The sequence below is a fragment of the Carcharhinus amblyrhynchos genome, chromosome 2, assembly GCF_965287045.1.
Source record: "Carcharhinus amblyrhynchos chromosome 2, sCarAmb.v2.hapA, whole genome shotgun sequence".
NCBI lineage: Eukaryota > Metazoa > Chordata > Chondrichthyes > Carcharhiniformes > Carcharhinidae > Carcharhinus > Carcharhinus amblyrhynchos.
Window position 1 is genome coordinate 105,884,298 of NC_137325.1, and position 22,187 is coordinate 105,906,484.

At 42.6% G+C, this 22,187-nt stretch overlaps 1 protein-coding gene across 1 annotated transcript in view; it reads left to right on the forward strand.

Annotated features, from left to right (window-relative positions):
• itga8 (integrin, alpha 8) overlaps positions 1–22,187 on the forward strand; it is a 188,696-nt gene that overhangs the window by 14,235 nt on the left and 152,274 nt on the right. The window contains exons 7-9 of the mRNA XM_080210484.1: positions 4,077–4,202; positions 21,345–21,389; positions 21,540–21,583. Of these exons, the coding sequence (XP_080066610.1) occupies positions 4,077–4,202; positions 21,345–21,389; positions 21,540–21,583 (215 nt within the window). The remainder of the gene's footprint in view (positions 1–4,076; positions 4,203–21,344; positions 21,390–21,539; positions 21,584–22,187) is intronic.

A 22,187-nucleotide genomic window follows, 5' to 3' on the forward strand; every position in this document is an offset into this window, starting at 1 on the left:
CGAGAGATGAGGGAGTCAAGGGCTATGAGGGTTAATGGGAAGTTGAGTTGAGACAACAATCCAATCAGCCATGATCTTATTGAATAGTGGAGCAGGCTTGAAAGGGCCAAATGACCTATTCCTGATTCTAGGCCCAATGTTCCTATGGAAATTTAATTTGGATAGGCTTGTACTTTCATCCAAGGCCATTTTGATAGGAAACTGTGACTTTAGATTACCACTTTTGTATTAGAACATTTAGTTTTACCATGGTTACACAAGTATTCGTGAGTTATTTCATAAGCATTGAGGAAAGAATCATATTTAATAATGAGGTTTAACGTATTAAATTTTTAGAGATAGCAGATCACTTCTGAGTGCATTGATTTGCCCAGATTCTACCAGATAGTAATAAAAAAAACCCACCTTGTCAATGGAGGGCAGAAGGTTAAAATTATATTGCAGAATTTTAATGGGATCCCTTGTGGTGAAAACAATGTTTGCTTTGTGCAGTCATTTCCATTCTATAAATAATATAGCCCAAGGATTAATTGATGCCAGAATAATTGGCCTTTCTTTTCAAAGTAAAATACCCCATTAGCAACCTGACTGCTTCCTGGCCTCTCAGCTATGATTCCGTGGTTAAAAGTGATGTGCCAGATTTTAACTTGGGCCTGCAGTGAGGTAGCTGATCTCACATGAAGTCCCCTCAGTACCTGCACTTGGTCTTTCTTTCAGTATATACAACAAAGTTTAAAGATGCCAGTTTAATTGTTTTGAATCTCTGTAAGCTTGAACAGCAGGTGAGCAAAAGTTTGCAGCATGGAGTGACCGCCCCCAGAATCAAATATTGAGATCTATCATTGGAGAGAGAAATAGATTTAACGGGTGAGAGTCTTTGCCCCCCCACCCCAGCCAGTTACTGCAGCTGTGGCCATTTATTGGTCACAGAACAGTGTTGTGGTGGTAGTGTAGGTACAAAGCACGTGGAGTAATGGTCCCTGGGTCAGCCACCAGGAAGCTGACTGCTTTCATTGGCTCTGTTCCAGCCACTGTGATGATCGTGCTGGCCAACTGGAAAGTCCCAGGCTGTGCCAGAGGGAGATTAATAAGCCCTTTAACAGTTTAAATGACCTGCCACTCGCGGGTGCTTGGCCACTTCAACCCTGAATTGGCATATTCCAAAATGGACCAAAGGTGGGAACAGCTGGCTGGTGTCGGGAAATTGGTGAGGGAGGGGAATGAGGAGGGAAGGGGGGTGTGTTTGGGGTTGTGGATGGGGAAGGGGGAGGGGTGGTAGTTTCCTTCGGAAATCCAGAAGTACTGCCCCATACGCCAAGATTTAATATTCTTAAAAACAATTTTTAAAGAAGAGGAGTTCATTTTGAATCAAACCTTTAAATGTGTAAGCAGTTATAATACCCTTTAATCTTGACACTTTATAAGTGGCTACAATTACCTATATTTGCCTTTCTCAAGCAGCAATTTTAAAAATCAGATTAACTTCTAAATATTAGAGCTGCATTCCAAACTACGGACACATGAGTGATGCCGCAGAGAACCTGACTATTCAGTAACATGGTGTTCTATTGCCCTGACTAAACAAAAAGGCTTTGGAAAAATGTAATTCATCATTTAATGGATTAAAATGCTGTCATACAAGCAAAGAAAACCCTCTTTGCTAGTATGACATACCATGGCTCCAATTTTCCCTTTGTTTTCCTTCCTTTGGATTTTAGTGAGATGAGTTGAATGAGAAATCAACAAATTGATTTTACTTGTAATATATGAACAAACAAAATACAGTTTACATCAAGTTTCCATTCCTTGCCTAATGATGTTAGTCGGAGAAAGTAACACACTATGGGTGGGATTTTCCAGTCCCTTCGCAATGGGTTCCTCCACAGTGGGTGTGTGAATAAGCCAAAGTCCATTGACTTTGGCAGGACTGGAAGATCCCACCAGCAGGTGGGGCCAGAAAGGTTTGGCCTAAGCCTGTTAGTGGGCTAAATTAATTTTACAAAAGAAATAAATTTGCAAAGCTTGTCAGCTGTAACCCTCCAGGAAGAGACATGGCTCCCTCTGTGGCTGACTAACCCTACGAATTTCTGCAGAATGTTTGTGTCTTAGTGTGTCTGGAACACAAAGGACGCGATCGTATCTACCATTCACGCCACGCACCTATTGCAGCAAAGTTGAAGAATTTGGGATGGGAAAACCCGTTGGGCTGAATGGTGATAAGATTTTGACCAAAGACTTGGGGCAGGAATTTTGTTTTCTGGTCAGGTCCCCAACATCAGGACCATTTCCAATCCTGACGCTGCGTTACATCAATAGCTGAGAACAGCCACTCAATGGCCAGGGCTTGTGCTCACTCTCCAATTAAGGGTGATGGATGGACTCTTGAGGCTGGAGAACCAATAGAAGGCCCTCCAGCTCTGACAGAGTGGGAGCTGCTGATGTAGGGAGGGAAAAGGAGCACAGTCCAAGATGATGGCATCCTCTGGAGACTTTTCAATAAAGATGAGACACAATAGACCACTACTTGGAGAGGGAATCCCTTTACATGGGGCAGGGGGTGGGGGGGTGGCTGGCTGTACAGCTGCAGCAGTGCCCATCTCTGTCATTACCACCTGGGAGGTTTGGGTTGATAAATGGCAAGTAACACCTACACCACATAATGCTAGGCTAAAACAATCTCAACAAGAGTCAATCTAATCATCTCCTTTTGACATTCAATGGCAACTCCATGGCTTAATTCACGGCTATCAATAGTCTGGGGTTACCATTGACAAGAAACTGAACTGGACCTGTCAAATAAATTCCGTGGCTGCAAGAGCAGGTCAGATGTTGGGAATTCTGTAGCAAATAACTTACGCCCCCTCTCCCTAAAGCCTGTACACTATCTACAAGACTCAGGTCAAGAGTGTGAGTGAATACACTCCACTTGCCTGGATGAGTGCAGCTCCAACAACACTCAAGAAGCTTGACACTACCCAGGATAAAGAAGCCTATTTGATTGGAAGCCAGTCCATTACCTTAAACATTCACTCCCTCCACAACCGAAACATTAGCTACAGTGAGTACCGTTTACAAGATGCACTGCAGCAACTGACAAAGGTTCTTTGACAGCACCTTTTAAACCCACAACCTCTACCATCTAGAAGGACCAGGGCAGCTGACACATGGGAACACCACCACCTGCAAATTCCCATCCAAGCCACGCACGATCCTGACTTGGTAATATATCACCATTCCTACAATGTTGCTGATCAAAATCCTGGAAATCCCTCCCTAACAGCACTGTGGGTGTACCTACTCAAGTGGGACTGCAGCGGTTGCAGAAGGCAGCTAACCACCATTTTCTGAAGGGCGATTTAGCAATGCCTCCATTACGCAAAAGAATATTTTTAAAACCGAGCACATTACACCACACCATTTGGATATCTGTGAATACATGGTTGTTTATCTACTTCTTGGCATTTAGTTGGAAAAGCGATGAAGCCAAAATGACAAACCATCTAAAAGATTAATGAATTAATGTCATTCCCTTTGCGCAAAAACATTGCTTGAGATATGTCCTGTTAATTCAAGTGTTGTCAGTGGCTGGAACAAAATTCTCACTTCTGTGTTGCTCTGAATGAGCAATAGGCAAAAAATGTGCAATCTCTGTACTGGAAGGATTCTTTTGTTAAACAAAAAAAAGACTGCCATTTTGTTGTGATGTGTGAATTGGCTGGGCTTTTTTAGTCCGTTTGAGTATTTAGAAGCATCTGACATCTTTTACATTTATGTTAATGGTGATTTTGAGTCTTGGACTCAGTTATACTTGGAAGTAAATGAAGATTAATACTTGGGATTTGTGGCAGCCGTTTACTATCATCTCATCTAGAATGATTAAAAAATGTGGTTTGCATTGATTTTTTGCCTTTGGATAGAAGGTACTTAAAACAATCTGTGCTAATCTCTGAAATCTAGATATTCAGGCTACATTTATGTTGTCAGTGATAGATCATGATGATAAACATTTGTGATGTGATGCATATTAAGTATGTTTTTGGTTCATTTGTATCTTTTGAATGTGTTTTTGGACACAGGCCAGGTGATTACTGCTGGTGTATTTGAAATTTTAAGCGGATATGACTTCAGAAATCTGCTGCGGAAAGTGGATGGAGAACGGCAAACTGGGGTGGCTCCTGCTGACTATGATGACAACTACCTAGGTGAGACTTCTGAGTGACTTATTCAAAAAACAACAATAAACAAAAGCCAAGCAGATTATAACATCTCCCTCAGAAGACTAAATTCAAAGATTGCGCTCCTGAGAATATAAGAGTCAAGGTCAGAAGGGATCATTCAGTCCTTGAAGCTCCCTCAAGTTAGCCATGATGGGATCAATTATGTCTCAGTATTGAAACTCTTTCCTTCCACCACCCCCCCCCACCTCATAAATCTCTGTCAGTTTAGTTGTCATTGTTCATAGAATCCCTACAGTGCAGAAGGAGGCCATTTGGCCCATCGAGTCTGCACCCACCACAATCCTGCCTATCCCATAACCAAGTAATTACCCTCCTAGTCCCCCTGACACTAAAGGCAGTTTAGCATGGCCAATCCACCTAACCTACACATCATTGGACTACGGAGGAAACCGGAGCACCCAGAGGAAACCCATGTAGACACGGGGATGATGTGCAAACTCCACACAGTTAGTGACCTGAGGCCGGAATTGAACGTGGGTCCCTGACGCTGTGAGGCAGCACCACTGTGCCACCATGCAGCCCATAAAGAACATTTCCAAATCCAGCTTATTTGTTTGCTTAGGGAGGTAAGACAAAACAGAAAATGGGAATTGATGTATATGCTCAAGCATGACCTTATTGAATCACAGAGCTAACTCCATGGAGCTATCTTATCTACTCCTTCTCCTGTTCCTTGTAGTTTTATAATTGGATAGAAATGCTTTAATAATAATATTTTGAGCTCTCTCAACTTGCTGAGATTCAGTGATTTGATGGAATGCCCACTTGTCTGTAGGAATACATGAAGAGGAGGGGGCCAATTAACCCCTTGAACCTGTTCATTGAGATTATGGTTGATCTGTGACTTAACTTCATCCACTCATCTTTGCTCCATTACCTTCATTGCCCTTGGTTAACAAAAACCTATTAATTTCAGATTTAAAATGTAACAAATTCCCTCACCCCTCAGGAGTAGAACTTACTAATTTCACTTCTGACAGCTCTATGTTTTAGGTTATTTTCCCTGAGTCCTCAACTCCCGAACTGACAGAAATGGTTCCTCTTTATCAACCCTATTTTTTCCCCTTCAATATCCTGAAAACTTTGGGAAAATCATTCCATTATTTTCAAAATTCCAGGGCAAACAACTCTAGTTTGTGTCACCTCTCTTTGTCTTTTAATCCTCGAACCCCAGGTATTATTCTGGTAAACCATTGCTGCACTTCCTCCAAAGCCAGTATATTCTTATGAAGCTGTAATGCCCAGAATAGCCCATAGTTCTCCAGGAATGATATTTAATGGAACTAACTAGATCCCACCCCTGGCTGGCTAGAGAGCTCCCTTTTCTTAGGAAGTCCCATCGCATTAAGTACCAAGTTGGCACTTAATTAGGCAACAGGGATCAAATACTGTGGGTAGGAAAGTGCTGCCAGTTGAGAACTGCCAGCCAATCATATTGGCACCTTGCATTGGTCGGCAGCACCACCAGGAGGAAGTGGCTACTACTGGTAATGCACTTACCCAAGGCCCAAGATCATTGATGAACCCAGGCCACAGAAAGTGATGACAGAAGGGGGGAGAGGGATGGTTGTTATGGATTGAGAGTGATGGGGAGCCAGCAGCAAGGGCAGAGAGCCTGCCTCACAGCAGCTGAATACTAGCGGTGATGGGATGAGGCTCTAAAGTGGACATTAATTGCCCACATAAGGGCCCAAATTGGTGATGTGGTGGGAAGGCCTCCCACAGACCATCAGGGCAGTGGTGGTTAAGCGGCAGAGTCCTGCCACCCTCCCCCACGCCCTCCGCCACCAAACTTGCCATTGGGGTGCACATAATATTTTGCTGCAGGTGTGGTTCAACCAGAGCTTTATTTAGCTATTCATTAAATTTACTACTTTGCATTGTAGTCCTCTAGATTATATTGGAAGGAGTGCAGAGGAGATTAACCAGGATGCTGCTTGGTTTGGAGGGTAGGTCTTATGAAGAAAGATTGAGGGAGCTGGGACTTTTCTCTTTGGAGTGGAGGAGGATGAGAGACGATTTAATAGATGTTTATAAGATGATGAGGGGGATAGATAGAGTGGATGCGCAGAGATGTAGCTGTCACTAGAGGACATAACTATAAGGTAGGAGATATAGGAGGGATGTCAAGCGGTCATTGGATAGGCACATGGAGCACAACGGAATGATAGGGAGTGGAATAGCTTGATCTTGGGCATATTTCTCGGCACAGCATCAAGGGCCGAAGGGCCTGTACTGTGCTGTACTGTTCTATGTTCTAAAAAGATTAGCATTTCATGAGCCTTTTTGATTAATTTTCTATGCATGTTCATGACATTTTAACAATTAATGTGCTTGAATCTTAAAGTCTGTTTGGACCTGCACTATTTCGAACTTTTCCCTATTTGGACCCTATTCTGTTCTAAGATTTTCTATTGAGAGTGGATGAATTCACACTGGCCCATTTTGAAATCCACTTGCTCATTCAATTAATCCATTAATAATTTATAGTAATATTATGCTTCCATCTACATTGTTTGCAATGCTGTCCAACTGTGAGTGCCAAACTTAGATACATGGCTTTCTGCCCCATCGTATAAGTTGTGAATAAATGCAGTGAATAGTTGACACCACTTGTCACACTCTGCCAGTTACAGCTCCTGTCTATTATCCCTCCTGTCTGTCTCCTATCACTCAATTGAATTGTTAAGCACATCAATAATTTGATTTCAATTCCATGAACTTCAACTTTAGCTAACAATCTCTTATGGGGGGCTACATAGAAGTCTATATAAATAGCATCCAATTACAATCCTGTCTCTACTATTTTTGTCACTTCTTCAAAATATTCAATTAGTTTACAGGATTGTTGGTTTATGATGCTTCCACTGAGTACCATGTTGTATTATGGGTTTGTCTGTGGTGTCTCAATTCTGACAGGCATGAGACTTGTATGTTTAAACATGAATAGTTTATTGTTTCTCTTTAACTACTTATAGATCCCAAATATTGTGATGCATAGAGCTACTTCTCCATGTAGGCTGCTTCCAAAGTGTTCCTTCTGAGTTTATTATGATAAGATGTTTACAAGATTCTGTGGGCAGTGCTATTCTCCAGTTCCACATTAACCTCTGGCTCTGCTGGGCATCTTTACATGAGAATGGCATGCTGGCAAATGATACAAGGGTGACCTGCCTTTTACAAATCTGAGCCATCTCTTCCTGATCAGCTGGATGTTTTCAGGGTGTTCACTCACCCTATCCTTATTATTGACTCCTGTCATTTCCCAAGAACACATGGCGGGCTAACTGGTGTATAATTCCCTGTCTCCTTTCTCACACCTTTCACAAATAGCAGAATGACAGTGGCAATTTTCCAAACAATAGGGATGGTTCCCAAATCAAGTGAACTTTGGAAAATTATAATTTAGGGTTATTACTGTTACTGTTACTTTATTACTGTTATTTTGTTTATATTAATTTTGGTAAATCCATGTCCCTGATTTAATATTAGATTCCTTGGGAAGTACGACATGTATTTCCTCTACTGTAAATAGCGACACACAGGAATTATTCAACATAGCCACTTCCTTAATTTCACTGACAGTATTAGTATTAGCAACTTTCAGATTGCTCCTGATTGCACTCTTTTCTAATATAACTCTCATAATTATTCATCTTTTTTTTCATATCCCTTGGAGGTTTCTTTTCATACCCTCTTTTCTCAACTCCTACTATCTTTTAGTCAGTGTTATCTATTCTTTGTATCTAGGCCATTTGGCAGGATATTTTAATATTTTTGTGTGCTTTTTCATTTAGTTTTATGTTTCTATTTGCCTCTTTAGTCATCTATGGCTTTTTTTTTTGACAACTAGAGTTCTTGTGCTTCAGGGATATAAACTCGTTCTGAATCTCACTAAGTTTGTTTTGTTTGACAGCTCCCAGTATCTTTTGTCATTGTATCATCAACAGATTTTCCTAGTTTACTTTAGACAGTTTATGTCTTATCCCATTGAAGTCAGCCTTATTTAAATAGAATCCCTAAAGTAAAGAAGGAAGCCATTCAGCCCACTGAGTCCGCACTGACAATAATCCCACCCAGGCCCCATCCCTATACCGAAGCACCCAGAGGAAACCCATGCAGACACAGTAAAAATGTGCAGTCTCCGCACAGACAGTCACCCGAGGCCGGAAGTAAACGCAGGCCCCTGGCACTGTGAAGCAGAAGTGCTAACCACTGTGTCACTGAATTGCCCGAGTAGTCCTTTCATGTTTCTCCCTCTCAAACGTTGCATTGAGTCCAGTCATATTGTAATCCCTATTAGATAAATATTTGAGATTCTAGCTGATTACTCATCATACGCTGAAGTGGCATGAGTGCACATTGGATCTAGGAGATAGTGGGCTGGATTTTACATAGAAGCATAGAAACATAAGCAGGAGTAAGCCATTCAGCCCTTCGAGCCTGCTCCACCATTCATTTCAATCATGGCTGATTATCAAATTCAATATCCTGATTCCCCCTTCCCCTCCTATCTCTTTAACCCCAAGAGCGGTATCTAATTTCTTCTTGAAATCGGACAACGTTTTGGCCTCAGCTACCTTTGGTGCAAGTGAATTCCAACGTTTATCACTTACCAGGGGAAGAAATTTCTCCTTGTTTCAGGTCTAAAAGGTTTACCCCTTATCCTCAAACTATTACCTCTAGTTCTAGGGAACTCCACAACCATTGGGAACATTCTTTCTGAATCTACCCTGTCTAACCCTATTAGAATTTTCTAAGTTTCTATGAGATCCCCTCTGAATCTTCTAAACTCCAGTGAATATAATCTTAACTGACTTAGTTTCTCCTCATATGACAGACCTGCCATCCCAGAAATCAGCCTGGTAAACCTTTCCTGTACTCCCTCTATAGCAAGGAAATCCTTCCTCAGATAAGGACACCAAACCTGCATACGATACTCCAGGTGTGGCCTCACTAACGCCCTGTACAATAGCAGCAAAACATCCCTATCCCTATACTCAAATCCTCTCATTATGAAGGCCAACATATCATTTGCCTTCTTTACTGCCTGCTGTACCTGCATGCTTACTTTCAGCAACTGTTGCACAAGGACACCAAGGCCTCGCTGAGTATCCACCTCTCTCAATTTACACCCATTCAAATAATAATCTGTCTTCTTCTTATTGCCACCAAAGTGGATACCTTCACATTCATCCATGTTATACTGCATCTGCCATGCAGATACCCAACACTCAGCCTGTCTAAATCAGGCTGAAGTATCTCTGCATCCTTTTCACAACTCACCCATCCATCCAACTTTGTATCATCTGCAAATTTGGAGATAATATATTCTGTTCCCTCTTCCAGATCATTGAACAGTTCGGGCCCTAGCACAGATCCCTGCAGAACCCCACTAGTAACTGACTGCCAGTCAGAAAAAGATCAGTTTTTGCTAACTCTTTGCTTCCTATCTGCTAACCAGCTTTCTATCCATCTCAAGACATTATCTGCAATCCCATGTGCTTTAACTTTACATAGTAGTCTGTTATCTGAGGCCTTGTTGAAAGCCTTTTGAAAATCTAAATAAACCATGTCCGCTGATTCTCCTCAGTCACCTCCACTAGTTATATCCTCAAAGAATTTGAATGGATTTGTTAAGCATGATTTCCCTTTTGTAAATCCATGCTGACTTTGTCTGATTATACCACTGCCTTTCAAATGCTGAGTTATGAAATTCTTGATAATGGACTCAAGCAATTTCCACAGTACTGATGTCAGGCTCACTAGTCTATGGGTCCCTGTTTTCTCGCTGCCTCTGTTTTTGAATAGTGGGCTTATATTAGCTACCCTCCAATCTGTAGGAAGCAATCCAGAGCCCAAAGAATTTTTATGGAGACAGCCAATATGGATGAAATATGCGGCTGTCACTGGCCTGCCAGTGTTAGCACAGCAAGAAGTCTCACAACACCAGGTTAAAGTCCAACAGGTTTATTTGGTAGCACAAGCCACAAGCTTTCAGAGCACTGCTCCTTCATCAGATGTAACTTTAACCTGGTATTCTTACTGTGCTTACCCCAGTCTAACACCGGCATCTTCACATCCTGCCTGTGTTATTCAGGGCAACCACCCACACCTCATGAGGTGCCAATCAGTGCCTCTTTGGATTGTTAAAATTAGCTAACCACTGTCAGTGGTTAGCACTGCTGCCTCACAGCACCAGGGACCTGGTTCAATTCCGGCCTTGGGTGAATGTCTGCACTTTGTCCCTTTGCCTCCATGGGTTTCCTGCAGAAGCTCTGATTTCCTCCCACACACCAAAGATGTGCAGGTTAGGTGGATTGGCCATGCTCGATATACCCTCAGTGTCATGGGGTAAATACGTGGGGTTACAAGGATTGGCCCTGGGTGGGATTGTTGTTGGTGCAGGCCAATGGGTTAAATGGCCTCTTCCTGTGCTGTAGGAATTCTATGAATGTATTTAAAAAGTTTCTTAATTCTCTAGCTTTATTTACTTTGCACCTTTTTCTTCAAGAAAATTAATAAATATTGCGTGCTACTGGAGGTTAGAGTGGAACTTTTTTGGTCACAACTGTTTTAGTTAGACAATATGTATTCATTTTTATTTTCTGTTGTAAAGTAATAGCCCTATGCTGTTCTGTTTGTCCTTTATAATTACATGAGCTTTTAATGTTCCTATGTCTTTAGTACAGTACTTTGTCAGGTATTTTCTAAAGGGTAAGATCGAAAACATAAAACTCATCTTCATTTAAAAACCAATGGATTTGTTAGTTACGCGTCTCCAGTTGTGAAGTTTCAGACTGGGGGACGTTAGTTAATACAGAGTTTAAATAGATTCTACAACACAAATAAACCATAAATAATATCAGCATAGGAATTTTATAATTTATTGTGTGAAACTTTTAGGATATCAAAAGAAATGTCATTGCCCAATTCATTCTAAATTTGCTGGAGATGTCAAGAAAGCCACATTAAAATGACTTGCACTTCGTTAACAATACGTTTAAAGCTAGAACTTTTCTATTTACGCAGCAAAGATGCTGGCATAGGTACAGCTAAGCAGACACAGCTGTTGCATGTTGAACTGAACCAGACCATTGCACTCATTGTAAGTTGATGTTAATGGTGTGGAATCAAACTAGTCAGTTATGATCAAACGTGTTTGTCTTTCCAAAACAAGTAGAATGCAGGAATAGACAGAAAAAAACACCTAAATAGGTACAAAAGTTACATACTTAACATTTTCAAGAGAGAATCCACTTGAAATACAAGTGAGGTGCTCTCCTGAGGTAAGAGTTAGAAATCTAGCAGGTAATACACACAAACTGATTTAACAAAAACTCTAGAAACTGACAGCTGGTTGCAGAAGCCAGACACTGCATCTGTGCTAAACTATATAAAAACAAAGGGTTTTGTTAGTAACAATGGCAGGTTATTTCAGCCCAATTTTGAATGCATGGAGGAACCACTGATATTTATATTTAAAAGAAAAGACACCCTGGATTTTTTCTTTCTTTCTTTGCTGACAGAGATGATTATCGTGCTGTCATGCAAGCTCAAACTGAGCCATCGTAACTGTGTATTACAGAGTGCAAAGGGGCTTGCTGGCTGTGACAGTAATCCAACAACCTGACCTCCAGCACATCATTAGGAAACCCTGAGATGTTGCCCTGGGGATATGGCAGTGTTGTCATGGAGGACAAAGCTGCTGTTCACTCTCAGAAAGACAGCATCCCCTCTTTCTACATTATAACAATGTCCTTGCTGTTGCCTCCCAAGTAGCTAGCCCAGACTGCAGCTTCCTATGCTGAAATAATGCAGCCACAACCCGGCCCTCCCTCTGTGCCTTGATCAATCTCAGGCCATTTGCTGTCTCCTCCACTGAAAGTCAGCCTCCTTCCTCCAGCCAGGTTGCATCTGCTGCACAGGGGTACTCAAACCAGGAAAGACACAAGGAAGTCGGACACTAACATTAGGGACTTTTTATGTAATATAACGTGGTTTCTTATATAAATTTGGTTCAGAATGTTTATTTGATGGTGACTCTCATTTTACATTGTGGTCAAGTGAATGCTCTGATCAGTGACAGAGACAAAGTCAAGTGTGGGACTGTTTGTGAATGGGAAATGAGAGTTGTGGTTACCGATATCACATTTGGGTGTTCAAATTGATGTTACAGACTGCATAATGTCATGATTGTCCACTCTGGACACTTCCAGCAGACTTTCACTCTGCACACTAATGCTATCAGCAATATGATGTCTAACACTAACCACCTTTCAAGTGTGCATGTATCATGTTTGTAGTGCCCCAAAAAAAGTGCTCATTAATCACATTTTTCATCTATCAAATTATTGTTGGGAAATACTTACACAAATGCTGCTTACTTCAAAGCCCAAATCTGGACTAGCACAGTGTTAAGTTTTAGAGGGTTTTACAGCCTAATCCTATCCTTTCTTCACTTATCTGTGCGCACTTAAAAGCTGGATTTTCTGGGGAGCAGTCAAGAATAAGACCTTAGTCTTTTTTTTCCTTACAGTGCACCCATACCCTGGAAATATTGGGCACTGAGGCCCACTGTATCTGTACCCCTGCCCTGGTCCAGCTCAGCATACTCAGCATATCTGGAAATGTCCAACTTTGCTGGTATGGCTCAATTATTCACTATCTAATCCAGTTGAACCATTTAAGGAGTTCAGTTTTACTTGATATCATGTAATAAACCATGGTCTTGGAATGCTGCCAGGATAGTTTCCTCGAACAGTGTGTGTTGGAGCCGACGAGGGAGCTATCTTAGATCTGGTGTTATGTAATGAGGCGGGTAGAATTAGGGACCTTGTGATGAAGGATCCTCTTGGGAAGAGTGATCATTGTATGGTGGAGTTTCTGATGCAGATGGAGGAGGAGAAAGTGGGTTCCTGGACATGTGTCCTTTGTTTGAACAGAGGGGAGTATGGTAGGATGAGAGAGGAATTGGCAAATGTTGATTGGGGGAGTGTGTTGGATGGTAGGTCTGCTGAGGAACAGTGGAGGATCTTTAAGGAGATCTTTCTTGGTGCTCAGCAGAAATTTATTCCGATGGTTAAAAAGGACCGTAGGAGGAGAGGTAATAAGCCGTGGATAATGAAGGAGGTAAAGGAAAGTGTTAAATTAAAAGCGGATGCGTTTAGAGTAGCTGAGAGTAGTGGGCAAGAAGAGGATTGGGAGAGGTTTAAATGTCAACAAAGAATGACAAAGAAGTTGATAAAGAAGGGTAGGAGAAACTATGAAGCTGGGCTAGCGCTTAATATAAAAAAGGATAGCAAGAGTTTTCATAAATACATAAAAAGGAAGAGGCTGGCTAGGGTGAACGTTGGACCCTTAGAGGATGAGAGGGGGGACTTAGTGGTGGGGGCTGGGGAAATGGCTGAGGCCCTGAATAACTTTTTTGTTTCAGTCTTCACGGAGGAGGACATGAATAATTTGCCAGGTGTTAGCGATGGAAAGATGGTAGGAGTGGAGGGCCTGAATGAAATTATTGTTACTAGAGAGGCGGTGCTCAACAGACTGGAGGGACTGATTGTGGACAAGTCCCCAGGACCGGATGGAATGCATCCAAGGGTTCTGAAGGAAATGGCGGAGGTGATAGTGGATGCCTTGGTGGTTATTGTCCAGACGTCGCTGGATTCCGGGGAAGTGCCAGAAGATTGGAAAACGGCTAATGTTACGCCGTTGTTTAAGAAGGGTGGCAGGCAAAAGGCGGGGAATTATAGGCCGGTTAGTTTAACGTCTGTTGTAGGAAAAATGTTAGAATCCGTGATCAAGGAGAAAATAGCGAGGCATCTTGAGGAGAATTGTTTGGTAGAGCAGACGCAGCACGGTTTCGTTAAGGGGAAGTCGTGTTTGACGAATTTATTGGAGTTCTATGAGGATGTGTCTAGGGCGGTGGATAGAGGAGAGCCGGTGGATGTGGTCTTTCTTGATTTTCAGAAGGCGTTTGACAAGGTGCCTCACAAGAGGTTATTGCAGAAGGTCAGGGGGCATGGAGTTGGGGGTAGGGTGTTAGCGTGGATAGAGGATTGGCTGTCAAATAGGAGGCAGAGAGTGGGGGTCAATGGGTGCTATTCGGATTGGCGGTTGGTGACTAGTGCAGTGCCCCAGGGGTCGGTGCTGGGGTCTCAGCTATTCACCATTTATATAGATGATCTGGAGGAGGGAACCGAGTGTATGGTGTCGAAATTTGCTGATGACACCAAGATTGGTGGAACGGCAAATTGTGCGGAGGGTGTGGAGAGTCTGCAGAAGGATCTAGATAGGCTGGGCGAATGGGCCAGGAACTGGCAAATGGAATTTAATGTTGACAAATGTGAGGTTGTTCACTTTGGTAGGAATAATGGTAGGAAGGACTATTACTTACGTGGCGAAAAACTGCAGCATGTGACGGTGCAGAGGGACCTCGGGGTCCTTGTGCATGAGTCACAAAAACCCAGCCTGCAGGTGCAGCAGGTGGTCAGGAAGGCGAATGGGATGCTGGCCTTCATAACGAGGGGGATTGAATATAAAAGTAGGGAGGTCTTGCTGCAGCTGTATAGGGCATTGGTGAGGCCGCAGCTGGAGTACTGTGTGCAGTTTTGGTCGCCTCACTTACGCAAGGATGTTTTGGCCTTGGAGGGAGTGCAGAGGAGGTTTACTAGGCTGATTCCGGAGTTGAGGGGGTTGAACTATGAGGAGAGGCTGAATAAACTAGGCTTGTACTCGTTAGAGTTTAGAAGAATGAGGGGAGATCTCATTGAGACATATAAGATGATGAATGGGATGGATAGGATAGAAGTGGAGAGGCTCTTCCCGCTTAGAAAGGACAGTAGGACTAGAGGGCACAGCCTCAGGATAAAGGGGGGGTGGTTTAGAACGGAGTTGAGGAGGAACTTTTTCACTCAAAGGGTGGTGAATCTCTGGAATTCTCTGCCCGTTGGAGTGGTGGAGGCTGCCTCGCTAAATATTTTTAAGATGCGGGTTGATGGGTTTTTGATAGGCAAGGGGATTAAGGGTTATGGGGAGAGGGCGGGAATGTGGAACTGAGCCACGACAGATCAGCCATGATCTTATTGAATGGTGGGGCAGGCTTGAGGGGCTAGATGGCCTACTCCTGCTCCTATTTCTTATGTTCTTATGTTCTATAGTTTATCTTCCAGTAACCATACATTCTTAAGTTTGAACTCGAAAGTACATTATCTGTCTAAATAATTTATTAAAACTCTTACATGGATTACACAGTCTGTGAAAAATTGCACGGCAAACATTTCCTGTCATTCGTCTGAGTGGAATGTTATGCCACCACAGGTGGCGGAAGGGCCTGAAAATTAGGTGGGTTTGCATTGGGACCAATACCCAATGCCTTCTTGCCTCCAGTGGAAGTTCTGGGCAGGAAGGCCCGTGGTTGACTTTCCTGCCCTGCCTCCACTTGGGACCTTTAAATGGCTGATTAACAATCACTGCAGGACCTCTTCCCTTGCTACTGCAATCTCCTTAGCTCCTGGCAGACCTGCTGAACTATTGACACAATCCAATGAGCCTGAAGTACTTGCTGTTTTCATTACAGCTGTGCACTCAGCCCTATTCTTTTAACACTGCATTTTTCCTAGTCTCTGAGCCTTCCTAGAAAGTTCAAATGCTTTGAAAAGCTTTGTTTACATTTAGTTTCATGCTACAGTACCATTAAATAGCCTCTTAAGTAATTGGTTCAGGTTATTATACAGCAGGCAGGAGCATTGTTTGTTTTTGTTTCCCTTCATTGTTGAATACATCTTAAACATTTCTTTTCTAACTGCAGTGTTTATAAACAGGATTGTTTGATTGATTAGTCCAGGCTAAGCCACAGAAGGCAGAAATTTTCACTTCCTTTTTTCTAAGCACAGTGTTTGTAAGCAGGATTGCTGTTTGATCTGAAGACCTTGGCTTAGTGTTTTTTATCATAGTGAGTCTACTTCAACCATATTTGTGAGAATCGGGGTGCGGTTGTGAGAGAGGTGGGGTGTCACCCGAATGCTGCATGGTTGAGCGGGGGCGGGGGGGAGCGTGACTCATTCCTTTAGTGGTGGGAGGAGGACACCCCTTTGTGCTGAAAGGTTAGGGGTCCTCCCCATGGTGGTGGGGGTGGCAGGGGTCACCATGTCTGCTGTCATGAGAAGGGGGCCTGTCAAGGATTGCTGAGGCCAGGGCTCTCTTTAAAAATGACGTCCTGATCTCCGTGAAGCTGGAGGTTTTGGCATGTTTTCCATACGGATTTTTTTGGTTAAGTCCCACCTGGGGCCGCTGCTGACACCAATGGGAGACACCCCAGTTTTCACGCTGAAGGGAGCACTTAGAACAGAATGGAAGAATTGCATTGAATCTGATATTTGCTTTATTCATGATAACACCTCTTTCCTAAAAGTGAGGTCTCCACATCACAAGACATAGAAATATGTGGAAAGTGTTTCTTGCATTTTCACATAAAACTTTTGCCATCAATTTTCCAGATAACCCATTCAAATGTGTACTTTATGCTCCAAAATGGACAGCTGACAACTCTTCTTCCAATAACCATTTTGCCTGATGTGACTGTCATGATTGTCCCTTTAAGGATCAGTCTGCAGAGTATGGGTCACGTGACCCAGGAAGCCAATTGGGGAGCAGGGTGGGATGAAGAATCACCCTAGTGAGCTTGGGTTTCTGTTCCAGAACCTTCTCGGGAGCTGCCTGCTGCCATGAGGCTGCAAACCCTCTGTATGACCTTGACCTGTAAATAAATGGGTTGTTTTTCCCTTAACTGGTGGCCAAGAATTATTACAGTAATGGAGGATTTGATCATCATCTTAAGATCTAAGAGTTATGATCTATTTTGGGTAACCTAAGAAGAGACTGTATAAAGCTTCTAAGAAGTAAATAAGAATCCTGACTACGCAGTTGCAGTTACACAATTGGAATACAACTTCCAAGATGTCAGGAGGCAATCCAGTATCCAATATATTAATTAGAATCCCAACTGCTGGAAAGCGTGCCTAGTTCAACAGGAAGGATTACAGCACCAGTCGCGTCCAAATAGCGTGCAATGCCAAAATCGCTCACTTGTACCTTCTGCAACTTTCCCATCTGTTTTCATTGCATCAGAGAAGCACTCATATCAATGGTGCCAAATACAGACGATGATTATACATAGATCTCGCTACAGTTTCCAGATGCTTAGAAATGCTTAGCACAAAATATTCAGAAACCTGTGCTATGATCTTAAATTCTATTTGATTGTAAGCAACACTCAATGGTATGTGAACCATAATTCAGTGGGCAACTTGTTCAGTAAAAATAGAAAATGCTTGAAATACTCAGCTGTGGAAAAAGATGGCAATGGGTGAACAGGACATGGTGTGAGTTAAGACAGAGGTTTGAATGATGTTGAGGTCACGGAAGGTGAGAGGCTGACTAGGAGTGTGTTGGACAAATCAATTGTGAAAATAATAAGGACATGGAATGAGGTTTCAACAACAGATGACCTAAGGCAAAGGCAGATGCAGGTCATGGTACGGAGGAGTGCGTGGGCTGCTTTGGTGATGTGGTACAGCTAGGTGGTTGAAGGTTCATTTTAGGGTCAGATATAAGGTTGCAGTCTGGTTCAGCCTCAGGCAATTGTTGGGAGAGAGGTGAAGTCACTTATTAGGGAACAGGGTTTGTGGTGGGGACCAAATGTGGAGGTAATGACCTAGTGCTATTATCGTTTAACTATTAGTTCAGAAACTCAGCTAATGTTCTAAGGACTCGGATTCGAATCCCACCACAGCAGATGGTGGAATTTGAATTCAATAAAAAGTTATCTAGAATTAAGAATCTATTGATGACCATGAAATCCATTGTCGACTGTCAGAAAAACCCATCTAGTCCACTCATGTCCTTTAGGAAGGAAATCTGCCGTCCTTACCTGGTCTGGCCTACATGTAACTCCAGAGCCACAGCAGCGTGTTTGACTTTCAACTGTCCTTGGGCAACTAGGGATAGGCAGTGATGTCCAAGTCCCGTGAATGAATAAAAAAAAACACTGGCTTCAATTATCCCAAGATTGAACTGCAGGGAATTTCCTTCTTGTTTTGTACTGGATGCTGGGACAAGCTATCGGGCAGTTTTGTGAAGTGGAGGAGTGGAGTGAGGAGGTGGTGAGATTGAACTGGGTGCTGTTAAGACTGTACTTTTGGGTGAAGTGGCTGAGGGGTAGCACATAGATGAGAAATAGGAGGCGGGGGGGAGTAAGGTTGGAATCTCGGGGGAATCCAGGGCTAACTGCGTGGGAGCAGGAAAAAAAGACATGGCATGTGATTCTCTGGCTTTGACACTGGATAAATAAGAATGAGGCAGACGGAGAGCACTCCATCCAGCTGGTTGATGGTGGAGAAGTGGATGAAGGAGAATGGGGTGGGAAACTCCATAGCTGCAAACAGACCAACAAAGGTGAGGAAGTTTAGTCTGTCCTTGCCACCATCACATGGGGTATCACTTGTAACTTTGACGTGGGTCATTTTGACTCTCTGGCAGCAGCAGACACCTGATTGAAAGGATTCAAGCATGAAGTCTTTGGAAAGATGACACTAATTTGGAAGGCAGCAACATGTATGAAGAAGAAAGGGATGTTGGATGTGTGACAATGATTTACAAGGATGGAGGGGGAGTAAAGGGTTGATTGCTTGAGGAGAGAGGTACTGGCAGCAGCTTTGAAGAAAAAACTGTTAACAATATCAGCTATCATGGAGATTAAAAGGAGAATTGGCTGGTCAGTGGTTTAATGGGAGGAGGTAAAACTTGGAAATGACTGGAACTGCTCTGAACTGGAGTTCTATTTTAAGGTATATGCAACTTGTTTGGACCAGTATGAGTCATTTCCAGTTTTAACTGGTTTTCCCTCTGGGCAAGTTGAGCTCAGAGTGCGCATAAGGGTGGAAGAATCAGGGGAGAGAGGTTTAATAAGGCAGTGTGAAACAGAGAAAAGGGGGTGGGAGCCATATTGCATTGGAGTGAGTTGTTATGATTTGGAGTGTGTCACATTGTCTTGATTTTTCACATCACCTCTCTGATCGAATCCTTTCAATCAGGTGTCTGCTACTGCCAGAGAACCAAAACGACCCATGTCAAAGTCACAAGTGACACCCCATGTGATGGTGGCAAGGGCAGACTAAACTTCCTCATCTCTGTTGGTCTGTTTGCAGCTATGGAGTTTCCCACCTCATCTTTCTCCATCCACCTCTCCACCATCAACCAGCTGGGATGGAATACTTTCCGTCTGGCTCCATTCTTATTTATCTAATGTCACAGCCAGAGAATCACATGCCATGTCTTTTCTTCCTGCTCTCATGCAGTTAGCCCTGGATTCTCCCAAGATTCCAACCTTACCCCACCCCCTCCTATTTCTCATCTACGTGCTGTCCCTTGGCAACATCACCCAAAAGTACAGTCTTGACAGCACCCAGTTCAATCTCACCAGCTCCGCACCATAAAGGGCAGCCAGTTATTCCTTTATGCATTCCACAACTCTGCAGTCTGCAAAGTGGGTTTTTCAAATTTCCCTCTTCATAGAGGCTGCCTGAATAGCTGAGTGTTTCCAGCATTGTCTATTTTTATGTCTGGTTATCATCACTCTGGCTGTGTTTTTGTTTTATCAACTGGAGTAACAAAATGGTCATTGTTCACATTTTTTAGCTACTTCAGAGCCATGAAAGGTACAAATGAATTTGAATAAGTTCATTACTTTTTTAAATAAAAATTTGCCAGGATAAAATTGATTTCATCGTTATCTGGACTGACTGTCAGTAAAATCCACACTATGCAGGTTATCAGCATTTTTACAGAACAGAAACAATTATAGCCTCAAGTTTCTAATTCACAATTTTACGGCCTCACTTGAATGAGACCAGAAATTCCAGCCTGAGGTCAACAGACATTTCCATTGTCCACCCCTCACCCGCTCCGATTCCGTGATGGGCGGGGCAATGGAATTCCAGCATCATGTTTTTGAAGCAGACTTTTAATCTGAAGGATTGCAAACCGGTCCAGACATTTATCTCCTCGTGCTTATTAAGTGAAAAAGGACAGTATTATGTAGTGGAAAGTTAACAGATTGGAGTGCAATCATTACATTATCTTTATTTACTCAAAGTGCTAAATTTGTACATTACACAAAATAGATAAATTGCACTGTGCAGATTTAGATTTGTGGAAACAAATATAGTTTACAATATGCAGGCCTTCCATCATACATCTGGTTTATAGTTTTAAAGTAGATATTTCGGTAATCCTGCAGATGCTAAGCTACCCATTCTTCATTGCATTTTGCTTCTTGCCGCTAAAAGAAAGCAAATGAAAAACATATAATCACTTAATGGGCTCTGAAGAGAGAAAAATAAATAAAAAGGCAGATAGAGAAAAGAGTCAGCAGTGTTATAAGTTCAAACACTAATTCACTGACTGGATCTGAATTCGAGGTGTGACAGAAAAAGATATTTTATAGGATAAATTATTTTGAAATTATTTGTCTTTGGAAAATAATCAATGCAAGTCAGTTGCTTTATAGAATGTTTAATAAATCATGCTGCAAATCAAAGCAAGCTATCTCGTGCACTTCTGTCATAACTCTGGCCAGAATGCATTGGCACATTGGGGAAATATTCTAGCGTCTGGATATATTGGCACCTGGAATCTGGTTGTTTCCAGGGAGGTTTGTTTAGGTTGGAACCTCTGCCCAACCAAAACATGTTCACCCTATCCCCCAAAAGGCAGAGCTATGAAGCAGGAACTGCTCCCGCGTACCCTGGGATGACAGCCGGCGCCAGAAATCCTGGTTAGCATGAGCTGGTGAGCGTCTGGAATGTGTCTTGAAATGTTGAGGGTTACCGTCGGTGAGTAGTAATTTGGTGCGATCCCTCTTGAACTTGCATACTATTTGTCAGCATTAGCAGCGGAGGACACTGTTGGGATTGATCTCTGTGTAACTGTCAGGATCGCACCCTCTCAGCGATTTTGGGGGCATTGATGTTTCCATATGAAAAATGTGCTTTTGATGCAGTAATTATTACAATTTGACCATATGTTGGTAATTTATTTTCTTAACAGGATATTCAGTTGCCGTGGGGGAATTCACAGGAGACTCTCAGCAAGGTAAGTAGCTTAATTGATCACCAAAAGCATGTGTTCATTCATTATGTATTTATTAGCCATTTCCTCTTCCCTAAAATGCAGTTTATTTTGCAGTAACCCAATGAAACCACATTTGCCAATACAATTTTCCTGTCTTTTTTCCTTGATTAGAACTTGTTGCAGGAATTCCAAGGGGTGCTCAGGCATTTGGATATGTACGTAATAATATTCTTATGTTAAGTCTTGTTTTCAAATGGATTTGGCGCTTTCATTTTTTTCATTTCTTTCTCTCCTCCTATGCTGAATAAGCAATGAAGCAGTTTTAAAAGTTATTGCTTTCACTTTGCCTCTTATTGTTGAGTTTCGCTTAACAACAGCATGCCACCACTAAGAAAAAGCAGGACAAAACTGAGCCAATTTCCAACTTACATCTGCAAAACGGGTTGGTGCCCTTTTCAAATCTTACCAAATAAATGTTGGCACCGCACACTTGGCTGTTTTGGGCAGTAGCTTTTTAAGTACACAAACTGGAGACTGACGCACATTCTGCCCATTTCTCCTAAGCCTCGAGTGACAAAATCCATGCCCTTAAAGATATCCTAAATCACTTTGATCTTTTATTTTGTGGGGGTCAGAAGGAACGGAGGTGTTCTTCCCGATTCCGTGCTGCTGGCCCCTGTTCAAACTCCTCTGGGATCATCTCCCCTCCTTCCAGCCCAACCTGCTGATTGGTTCAAGGTAGGAGCTAGCTGATTTCCCTCTCTTCCACAAGGGGCAAGCTGCAACGGAACAGCCCTTTGCCGCCTGCAGCTCAGTGCT